Here is a 12,500-nt window from a genome sequence, read left to right as displayed (position 1 = left end):
TTAATTATACTTAAGAAGTGGAATGTATTATATATTTAATTATACTTAGAGAATGAGTATTTACTAGCGTGAAGACAGATTAGGCTAGATTCATATCTCCTGTTTAATAGGTCATTCCTAGCCGTTAGGATCTCGAGGCGTTCAGTTAAACAGAGTTCACAGCGTCTGTTAGTTGGGTTATAGGAATTAGCTACTTTTAGTATGTGCCACTTTAGTTTATATTCTATCTTATTGTCGTTTAGTTCCAATATATACCTACTAAGTCCTGTTTAATTTGCCTTATTTCTATTTCTAAAGCTAGATAGGTGCTCATTATATCTAAGCCGTATTTGGTTTTTCGTCTCTCCAATGTGAGATCTAGTATGGCTGTTTGTTTGTACGTCGCATTGGTAAACTATATTTTCAGTCTTACATCTATTGGAGAAATTACATTTATTCCTATCTCTACAGCCACATAGGTTGTAAGGGGTGTCTATGTCTGTGTGTTGTTGTATGGCCCTATTGCTTTTTTGGTGTGCGTCCCTCCTAGTAAGGGGTGTTGGATTAGGGTTGGAGTTAGTTCTATTAGTTGGGGGGTTGTTGGTTTGGTTGTTCGTGGTGTTTCTAGCTGTATAGAATGCGTCTAATTTATTATTATTAATAGATGCTATTATGGTAGCTAAGTTGCATGTCAGGCTGTGGCCTATTCTTATTTTGTTCTTAAATATTCCTGTGTATTTATTGTTTACATTGAGGTGTTTATCTATTATGTTCATTAGTGAGCGGACTATGTTAGATTTGAGATTCATGTTGTAGGGAATGATTAGCCAGATCGTATCCTTATTGTTCTTATTGCTATTACGGCCATATTTGGTATAAAACCTGCCATCATAACTGGGAAGGCTAGTGAAATTTTCTTTACAGTTATCTAATTTATTTCTATAGTTAGGTTTATTTTTGATATGTGTCTTATCAGTTTTTTCTGTGTTAGTATTGTTAGGTATTTGTGGGCCCGATATATGGTTTCTTTTAGTCTGCTGGATCTCGCTGTTATTCATACTAAACTTATCTTTGTATTGCTTAATATTGGCTTTGTTCAGGTTGCTGTTGTATTTCTGCTTCGTCTTGTTATTAGCCTTATTCGTCCTATTAATATTGTTGGTATTGGTGTTTACACTGTTGTTGGTATTTTTGGTGTTATGTGGTTTGGCTTTGGGACCTTTTGTATTTCTGTTACATGTGTTATGTTTATCTGTGTCATTCGTATCGTTAGTGTGGTTTGCAGCAGTGTTTGGTGTATTAATTGTGTATGTGTTTCTAGCATTTAGATTCCCTATAGTTGGGTCTTTTTTATGGTTATTGGGTTCTATGAACTTAATTTTATGGTTAAATCCTGCTCTATGTAGTGCGATGCTGTAGGTTTCCTTATGCTTATTAAAAATATCTTGGTTAGAGGAGAGGCGTGATATCCTATTGCTTATACTATGTGCTAAGCCTCTCTTAAGGAATAGTGGATGGTTACTGGATGCGTTTATGTATTTTAGGTTAGTGTGTGGCTTTATGTATGGTTCATGGAGTCCTGTGGCTAGGTTGCAATTGGCATCTAAGTAGTTTATGGAGGTGTGTTCATTTTCTATAGAAATGGCTAGTCCAAATCTTTTGAAGAATTTATGTAAGTTTTTCTTAATGAGTTCTAGTTTCCTATTCGAGGGATTTTTAACTACGAATAGCGTGTCGTCCCTGTATAATCCACCTTCAAGGTCTGTGAATTCTTCCTGTATGTAGGAGAGCGAATATATTCCCACTAAGTCTGTTATCTGAGCTGAATCCAGGGCTCCCATGGTGATATCGAAGGAGTTTGGGGAGTCTTTACGGACCCAGAGCTTATTATCAAAACTTATAATAGATTTCCTAGCTTCAAGTATTACATTAATTTCTTTCCTAGTTAGCTGTGAGTGGTTTTTGGCGAATATTAGGGCACTATTCAGGATCGTGGGGTTAATTGAGGAGTAGTAGTCTACTATGTCTATCTGTATGAATTTGTAGTTATTGGTGTTCGGTATATTGGAGAACCAGTTTAGGGCTTTGTATGTGTTAGACCATAATTCGAGGGAGAGTCTACTTTTTAGCGTACGGATGTACTTATCTAGTATTAGTTTACCTAATTTGCAAAGGTCTGATCTATTTGGGCGCCCAAATAAATTTAAATGCAGTGCCATCTTCATCTGCACAAATAAATAAATTGAGTTATAACCAGTAGGCCACATTAATATAATTTTTCTCAAATATTTTAACAGAGCAAGACGATGGAAAAAATTCATGTTATCACTATTGTAGCTAAGAATAGACTACACTTCCAAGAATTGCATGAACCCTATTGATGTCATAGTGTTGTAAGGGATTGTAATTTATTTCTAATTCATTTATCTCTTTATCAACTACTAAATCTAGGACTAGAAGACTGTGTCTGTTTTGAAGAAAGGACAAGAGTGAGTTGATAGCTCATGGCTAGGTATGGTCATAAATATTATCATATGTATCTCTTTTCCTCAGGGTGGAAAGAAGACATTAGGAGTAGTTTCTTGAAAACATTCATCCCCATTCCATGAAGATCTCTCAAATGTTTTGGCAGGTGTTAAATAGCTGTGGGCCCTTGAATCTCAAGCTATTGCAGTACATAGTCCTCATTCTAAATGAGACAGCTGAGACCTTTGGAACAGTGCAGTGACATCCAATTTTGAGTCTGGCATAGCTCTCAATCCCAACTATGCTGAGTGTTTGTAGCTTGTGACATACCATCCCATGATCAACCTTATCAAAGGCCTTTCCAAAGTTGAAATATATCACATCCGTGCTTAAATGATTCATTAATTGTTTCAATAACCATTCATAGTGTTGCAAAAGCTGTGTAAGGCAGCTTCTTCCCGAGCAGAAGCCATGCTGGGTATCAGGAAGCAAGTCATTATCTTCAAGGAATGCAATTAGTTTCATCCTGACAATACTTTCCATGACTTTGCTGGCATGGGTGGTTAGAGAGACTGGTCTATAATTTTTAGCATCTGTTCTGCTACCACCCTTATGGATAGGACATATTAGGCCTTTTGGGGAAGTCTCCCAGTTCTGACAAAGCTCTGAAAGAGAATCTGAAGTAGTCTTGTTAGAGCCCATTACATTTCTTTAGGAAGGTTGCTGGGAATTCATCAGAGCCTGTGGCCCATATTACATCAGTTTCCTCTACTTTGATGCTATCAATAATTGCCATTTCTTTGTGTAAAGTTGTGGTGCCAAAGAACACATTAGACAGGTTCCCCAATGGAGTGGTGAAAACACTCTTGTATTGCACATTTAGCATTTTACTGATCTCCTGGGAGTTCGCAGTCGGCAAGCCACCCTCCCCAAAAAGTGGCCCTGTCCCACACCACACTGGAAAAGACTTTACTGCACATCTGTAGAAGGCTTTAGGGTTTGTCCCAACATTTTTGACAGCCCTGGCCTCCTCCTCTGACTTCTTTTCCTGGGAGTCTTTGAATTCATTTTTGATCTCAAGCAATATTATTTACCTGCGATAGGATCGCTTGTTATCCTTTAGTGACCCATTCAGATGATTTCAGATTTTTGCTCACTGCCTCATTAGAATCCTCCTATCCCTGGGCATGACATCTCTTTGCTGGTTTGGCATTCTCTCTGAAGCAAACTTACTGCAATGTCATGTATGGTTGTCATAAAGTGCTGTAGCTTTATGTCAATATCTTGTGTAGAGAGATTGGCAGACCAGTTTTGTTCCATGACGTCTTTCCCAACACTCTTCCAATCAGCCCTGTGAAAGTTCAGGCTGGAGAGAAGCTGGGTACTTCCAGTAGCCTACACATCTGTAGTCCCCCGCAGGTGATACATTGTTAGCTCTATTAAGTTATGATATGAGAAAATCGTCAGTGTTACCCTAACATCATGGATAGTATAATAGAGATGCACTGTTTCAAGAACAGAGTCAGAGGTATATAGCAGTGGAAACAGTGGTTCCAGGGAGAATGAGTAGCACAAATAGGTTGGGGATGAAATATGTACATAAATATGTACATATGAAACATGTACATATGAAATATGTACATAAATATGAACAGTAGCTAAGTGAATAAAGCCATAGTCAGAAGATTGACAGAGCAGTGTCTGCTTGGAAGATGAGTTGTGGGGAAAAGACACATCTGGGGCAGACTGGGTGCAGGGGTGTTGACATAAATGAAATCTTTTAGGAACTCATTTTTGCTGTGAAGTACAGGTCTTCTCAAACACAGCAAATTGCCAATCATCATTATTTACTACTTCATACCACTTTTTCCTGGTTCTCCCTCTTCCACAGATTCCATCCACAATTAGCATTTCGGCAATTCTTTATGCAGTATTCTCATCATATGCATTACGTGACCACACCTCAGTCTTCTCCCTTGCACACAAAATCTGATGCCTGTTATACCCAAATTTTCCCTCAACACATTTGTACTTTGTTGTACATGTACACTGATGTTTCACAACCTGTGGAACATGCTAGCTTCATTTCTTTCTCGTCTTTGCATGTCCCCTGCAATAAGCCCACATTTCACTATTGTGTAGCATTGCTATTCACATACAATCTGCCTTTCACTCTGAGAGAGACTGGTTATTACCAACAAAAGTAATAGCTCTCTGAATTTTCTTCAGCAAATTCTTATTCTAGCAACTATGCTTTCCTCTACTAATAGTAAGGTCACCTAGGTAACAAAAAGTACTACTTCTTCTAAGGATCCTCCTGGGCATTTAAGGAAATCTACTTTCTGTGTCTAGGGAGAGTTATTAAGCCAATATTATTAACACATGGACTGGTTCAATTCCACTCCTTTATTATTAGTCAATTGGTTAAATATCCAACAAACCAAATAATTGTTTGTTTAATAGGGAGAGTCATTATGCCAATATTATTTTCTATGCATTCTTCTGCAATGCTTCTGTGCATCAGCCACATGCAAAACCCACTTTCTCTGTTAACCTTCCTATGATTCCACTATGCCTCTTAGGTGTCCACAGTTTGTACTGGATACACTGTATGGAATTTCTACCAATACTTTTTCTACATATAAAACAGCCATTTTCTTGAAGGGATCAGTGTCCTGCCTGTTTTCCTACTAACTAGAACTTTGATCTTTACTAAGTCAACTTTAAGACCCTTTGATTCCAAGTTTTGTTTCCACACCCAGAATTTCCTTTCTAACTCTTCTACAGATTCAACTATAAGAACAAGGTCATCAGCATATAGGAGCTCCAACAAATAATCAGTGTTAAACTCCTCTGTCATGGCCTAAAGGACTATGATAAACAGGAAGAAACTGAGAACCAAGTCCTGGTGAAATCCTACCTGTACACTAAATTTGTGGCTATACTGAATGCCAACTCCCACCTTATTGGCAGCACTCCCAGACATGGCTTGGATGGCTCTCACCAGCCATTCATCTATTCTTAGCTTCCACAGCAACCACTAGTTAAGGGAGCAGGAAACCCTGTCAAAGGCTTTCTCCATGTTGGAAAATATCATGTACAGCACTCCATTTTTGACTTAATACTTCTCTTGCAGTTGTCTTACTAGAGAGCACCAGTAGTGTTTTGCCCTAGTAAAAAAAAAAAAAAAACTGCATCTCATCTAGGCTAACTCTCTCCCTAATTAGCTGAGCTGTGACCCTTTCTGTAACTTTTATGACCTGAATCCAGCAATTTGATACTTTTTTAATTACTTTTAAAGCATCTCCTTTACCCGTGTAACAATTGACTATAATGTTGCTACATCAGTCATTGGGCATAATACCTTTCTGTAGGCTATATTCAACTTCACCAGATATCTTAAGCATCTCAGCAGTAATTCCTGCCTTCATATCCTTACTTGTCTTCTCTATCATACTGCTGTCAACAAGGATAGATGATCCATCTGTTGGATTCATATTAGGAAACTATCTCCCATTCAGTGTTATATTTAGTAGCCTTTCATAATAGCACTTCCATGTAGTTTTCTTTGTAGAATCAATAATTACAAGTGTACCATTATGTGCCCACACACACTTCTCTCTCACAACATTATGATTTTCTCTGATACTCTGTCTTGCAATCCAAAACACCTCACACCTGTGATACTCACACTGTATGACATTAGTATATCACTTCCTTTCTGCTTCTCCCCTTGGAGATAGGCCTTCACCTAGCTTCTCTTCTAGCTATTTGGTATATTTCCATGCTACCCCAATTCTTCCAGTCCTTCCAAGCCTGTTGTCTCTTCACTCAATGATTCTGTCTATTTCTAGCTACAGCTGTAACCACTCCTATCATAACTATCTTGCTTAAATTGTTTCCGAGAATTCATTCTTTGCTGTTTCTCTTACCCCACCACCACCACCACCACTACTTATCCATGATGAAGCATTCTCTGCTTTCCTCTCATTGTACATATATGTAGTTATATATATTAGACCGAATGAAATAACAAATACAAGGTTGAGAGGAGTTTTCAGGACATTTATAATGAATTAGTCCTAATAAGATATATAAAGATATTGTAGTTGCAGTTCCATTATTCAAGGGAAATGGTGTATAGAAGTGGTAAAAAAGTTTCCTGTACATAGTGTGTAAGTTCCAATAGCAGTTCATATTTAGTCATTTCAAAACATGGAGCCATGGAATCAGTGTTGCTTGTTCAAAAGGGTTTTGTGGTGTGAATGAAAATTTGAGAATGTATTGGTAGTATTTATGGATAGATGGAGGGAGAAGAGATGTGTATGATCAGAAAGAGGAGAAAGGTCAAATCTAAAACAGGAAGAGAAAATGAGAGGAAGAAAGAGAGAAAAAAAATCGAAAGGAAAAAAGGGAGAGATAGACAAAAACAAAGAGTGAAAAAATGAAGAAATGGTGAAGGAAGTGAGAGAGGGAGTGTTAGTAAGTGGTCAAGATAATGTGATGGGAGGATGGGAGAGGAAGAGATGAGAAGCTAAGGAGTAAAAGAATGTGAGATATGTGAGTAGGGGTGATATGACAGAGCTGCATTAACATTTACAGTCAAACACATGCGCGCATATAGGTACTTATGTATACATATATACACATATACAGACTCATTCATATATATTTGTATATATAAATACACGCGCACACACACACATGTGTATATACACATACACACACATATATGTGTATATACACATACACATTTTTATACACACACCCACATGTACCCGCTTGTATGTTCATATATGTATTATTAAATGATTGTGATCCTTAAAGTAAGATGGGGGAGTTAGTTAAAGATGAAAATTTAAAATGGAGACAGGTAGGGTTGTTGGGGATTACCTATGGGTGTGTACCACATATCAGAACAAACAAACATAAGCATTTTGTATCAGCAGATGTCAAGATGTTAGACATCTTGGAAACATTACTCTCAACTTAATCCACAACACATCAGCACACATATCTAATTTTACATTTTTTTCTTATATCTCATCCAATTAATGCTTACCCACACATTACTTGCTTAATAATTTTTATAGTTTCTTTATTGAGCAATTGCATCATCAATGCAAAATAACTTTTATGAAAAGAAAAGAACATACAAAATGTACTGTTTGAATTGAGAGGAGACAATATTTAAAACCAAAAATATTGATATTCAATTATAGATAAAACAATTTGTACCTACCAACCAGGGCTGGCTTCACAATGTGCATCAAGAAAAATAAGAACATCACCAACTGCAGCTTTAGCTCCTGCAATTCTAGCTCGAATTAAACCCGAGCGTTCATTGGTACGTACAATTCTAACAATGTTATCAGGCCAAGTATCATAAATGTATTGTTTCAATTTGCTGCCAAGTTCTTCTGAAATGTTATAAGAGTATACACTATCTGTTAAAATCTATAAAAATATAAATAATTAAAGCAGCTTTACTATGAAATGAAATTGAAGACATGAAGCAACAAAAGAAGGAATGAAATAATACAGGTAACAGATGAGAGAAGAACAAAGGCAGGAAATAAAAAAAAAGTTGAAGTTGAGACCAATGGGTAAGTAGAGATAACATGATTCAACACAAAACATGTGGTGTAGAAAAGGAAATATGGATGGTGAACAATGATCATTAGTGAAAACATTGAGAGAAAAAAGTAGTACAATGAAAAAATATGAATGACAAGAGTAGAATATCAGGAAGAACTTCAAGAAAGAAATTGAGTACAATGAGAAAAACATAAATGGAAAACAATTCTTAATATAAGAAATTTCCAAAAATGTCAGAGACAATGTGGTACTCCTATAACATGTCATTAAAAGTAAACAACTGAACCTTATAACAGAGAAATAGACAGATCCTGTTTTCACTGAAACATTTTGAGATTCAGAATTAAGCCTTTAAACAGTTGCCATAACAGTAAAGTGTAACTTCTTCCTCTGGTTCATCCTGATGCACTTAAGGTAAATAATGAGCAAGCTTTGTGGTAAATAATAATTTCAGGGAAAAAAAGCTGAATTTATAATTGTACATTTTCCTTTGTTTGATTTAGACAAACATACCAATCTTCTGGTCTGCAGCCAGAAAAATGGATACCCAGCATCTGGCTGGTTTTACATTATTGAATAGGGATATAGTGAGCCACACACAAACCAACAGAGAAGGCCTTGAAACAATTAATTTCAATCATACTATGCTATGAACTAGGAGAAGACTGCAGAAGTCAACCAGGTAAAGAAAGAAGAGGCAAAAAGCTGCTATATGGAGTGAGTACAATGTACCACTCAGGAGGAGCCTGAAGTTAGGCAACAGTTAGTACAGAAAGAATTTTGGTTATTATCCTGATGGAAGAACACCTTTCATCTTGAAACCAAAGACATATGTTTTTCTTCTAGCACAAATCCAAGCTTCTCTGCTAGTTCCTCAACATTTACGATGGAATTTTGTTCCACCAGGGTTTGCAAGATTCCTTGCGAGCTCTACAGATCTTCTAGGATGAGGCTTGTCTTCTAGGCTGTAGTTTCTGGCTCAGAATTTCTGGAACCACCATTGACACTGGCTTACATTTATTGTCCGCCCCATGTTTACTACATTAATATTTCTCACACTTTCTGTTGTGCTGTTGCCTTTATTGAACCCATAAAACAAAATGTGCCGAATATGTTCCTTTGTCACATTCATTATAGCTTTCAAAAAATAACTGTTAAAATCAAACTGCACTCATCCAAATTTGCATTAAGAATAAGGACAAAGTAAAATTACTACCTATTTTTATAGCAAGTTGATGCTGGTAGTTTATCCTGTCCCCCTCCAACTTTTAGTTCATGCAACTGAAAAAAATACATTATTTATGGGATGACCCAATACAAACATATATATTCATACTCAGCCACAATAAACACTACACATTAAAAATATTCACACAAGATAATAACTGGGAAGATATTAACTGGAGAAGAAACTCACAACCACCACCTGGCACATTTTATTTTTGTCCCTTAGCCACTCATCCACCTATACATAGACATATTTCTTTGAAGAAATATCAAATCCTAAGAAAATACAAATTAACAAAATTATTTGTCCAAATAACTCCATAAAAGTAGGGATGTTCTCATAAGAAATTCTTCCACCAAATCACTCAACCATGAAGAGCACCATTCATTAAATACAGCCAATACAAGGGTTCCCAACCATTTTTCATCTATGGACCCTTTTGTTTACTATTTTATTCTGGTGGGCACCCACAGCTATTCTATGTTTTAAAACTAATTTTACAGAAACTACTTTCAAATTCCCATTTTTTTCCACACATCAACTTGTGTAGGTTGAACTAGGTAAAATGTTAGAGAAAGAAACCTAGCTGTTTCTTGCAATACATACCAATATGTATGTAGTGGCGCGTGTGGCCGCCATTGGCCGCCATCTTGGGAAGTGCCATTGCGCATGTGCAAGGGACTTGCCGTCAGCGGAAGTACCCGGGCACGCATGCGCAATGCAACAGGTGGAGAGAGAGCAATAGTGTTCGTCCTCTTCTCTATCTAGCAGCGGTCGTGACAACACGTATCTTCCAGTGCTCTCTCGACTCGATACCGACATGTGGTCAAAGCTTCCTTGGTATTTTAGCCGCATGCCTGTTCACCCAGGAACGAAACGGCTCTACACCAACCTAGAATAAATTATTGATCTGTTGTTACCGTTATCCCTTGTGTTGTTGTATTTCTGGATTTTAATGATTAATATAAGAACTGGAGAGAGATGGCTGAGCCGTCATATCTCATCCAATTCTTATATGTACATCTAAAGCAAAATTTTTTTAGGGACCGTTAAAATACTATTTTGAATCCCTAATTTACTATTTTGTTGCATGGACCCCACAAAATCTTATATGGATCCTGTTTGAGAACCACTGAGCCAATAGGACACATCCTGAATAACTTTTACAAATAAACCCATTCAAAACATCTTACACATATACACAAGAGAAAATTATGTAAACAAGAATAAAGGCGCAGGCATGACTGTGTGGTAAGAAGCTTGCTTCCCAAACACATGGTTCCAGGTTCAGTCGCATTGCATAGCACCTTGGGCAGGAGTCTTCTACTATAGCCTTGGGCTGACCAAAGCCTTGTGAGTGGATTTGGTACACAGAAACTAAAAGAAGTCAGTTGTATATATATATATATATATATATATATATATATATATATATACTGTTGTGTCTGGGGAGAGTCATTTTCTTATCGTGCCTTAAAATTTAACACACTTACCGTTAAAATTTCCACTTATTATTTTTATTTTCCTAAAATTTTTGTTGCATCTTGCAACCTTTTCAATAGTCTTGACTCTGTCCGTTATTCACGTTGCGTTCTGTTTTTGCTTTTCTTTTTTTAATTTTTTTTTCTTTTTGCGCATGCGTGTCTCAGTGTTTGTGTGTGTATGTATCCATGTATGTGTGTGTATGTATGTCTGTGTGTGTGTGCATATGTATATATGTATGTGTGTGTATGTATATATGCATATATGTATGTATGTATTCTGCATTTGTGTGTGTGTGTGTTTTTTTTTAATGTATGTGTGTGCGTGTGTGTATATGTATGTATGTATGTACCTCTGTCTCCTTGTGTGTGCATGTTTGAGTGTGTGTGTGTGTGTGTGCGCTTTGCTGCTATGCACCATGTTTGCATGTATGGGTGCACATCTTCATATGTGTGGACAAATGTGTGTGTATATGTGGTCATGTGTTTCAGTCTCTATTTGCCTATGTGGTTGTCTGTTCATATACCCTATGTACCTATCCATACATACATGTGCATGCACACACACACACACCCACACTCACAGACATACATACATCTATCTGCATAAAAGCCCATCAACTGTTCTACTTTACCTGTGTAAAATGTGGGTATGGGGGTATAATATCTACGTATATTTCCTATTTAGTATTGGGGAAGTTTCATTTATAAGGACGTACTCCCGTATTTGTCTTAGAGTTGGGTCTTTTGGGTGCTTGGATAAGATGCGGATGTCAAGTTGACCAAAGTTGCCTCCATGCTGGTCTTTGGCATGTTGGTAGAGTATGGAGGACTGTTTTTGTCGTCATATTGTCTCATATGTTCGTTTAGCCGTTCCGCAATGCTCCTAGATGTTTCACCTATATATGTCATATTCAGGTCTTTACAAGCACCTTCCATGCATTTTATGCTGTAAACTACATTTCTATTTCTGCAGTTAATGCCAGGGCTAATCCTACATACCATGCAGTTATCATTGGTACATATAGTATTCTCAAAGGGGTACGTCCTACATAGTTGTGACCTGATGGAGTTCCCTGGCTTTTCAACAATCTTAATGTTGAGTTTGGACTCCTTCAGAGCTTTTCTAAATCTACGCGCTAGTTCTCCATGGGCTGTGGCCTCTACAAACATCACTCCTTGATATGTCGGCTTTATACCACGTGTTCGCCTTGTTGGCTTTGTCACAAATTCTGCATGTATAGTTTCTTGTTAAACTTTACTATGTGGTTCTTCAAGGTGGTTTTTATATTGGCCCCTATTGCGTGAGCAATCATTTCCTTTACCTGATTGTTGTTCTCAGGGTTTTGGGTGGGTGCAGTCCAGCCACTCCAGCGTTCAGTGGTGCTTTTTTTCACTGCTGAAGTGATGGTGGGTGGTCTTCCCCTCTGTGGCCTGGTGGGGAAGAATCTACTGAGGTCATGGTCATCTAAATAGTTACTGTCGTAGCTTAGTCTGAGCTTAGTCTTAGCAGAGTCAAGAGTATTGAAAAGGTTGCAAGACGCAAGGAAATTTTTAGGAAAATAAAAATAATAAGTGGAAATTTTAACGGTGAGCGTGTTAAATTTTAAGGCACGATAAGAAAATGACTCTCCCCAGACACAACAGAATATGCTTCAACACACGAAATCACATAAAAAATCTTGCAAACCAATTCTATAGTTCACAGAAAGCATTTTCCAGCTGATTTTCAGTAACACTTCAATCAC

The 12,500-nt window shown here is 37.2% G+C and overlaps 1 protein-coding gene across 1 annotated transcript in view; it reads right to left on the bottom strand.

Annotated features, from left to right (window-relative positions):
- The window catches only part of LOC106884391 (putative N-acetylgalactosaminyltransferase 9), a 114,824-nt gene that overhangs the window by 89,541 nt on the left and 12,783 nt on the right, over window positions 1–12,500 (bottom strand). The window contains exon 3 of the mRNA XM_089357362.1: window positions 7,688–7,865. Within this exon, the coding sequence (XP_089213488.1) occupies window positions 7,688–7,865 (178 nt within the window). The remainder of the gene's footprint in view (window positions 1–7,687; window positions 7,866–12,500) is intronic.

Source organism: Octopus bimaculoides, chromosome 9 (genome assembly GCF_046866305.1).
Source record: "Octopus bimaculoides isolate indiv1 chromosome 9, ASM4686630v1, whole genome shotgun sequence".
NCBI classification, from domain to species: Eukaryota; Metazoa; Mollusca; class Cephalopoda; order Octopoda; family Octopodidae; genus Octopus; species Octopus bimaculoides.
The sequence above is the reverse complement of the archived record's forward strand: the minus strand, read 5'-3'. Positions and strand labels throughout refer to the sequence as shown.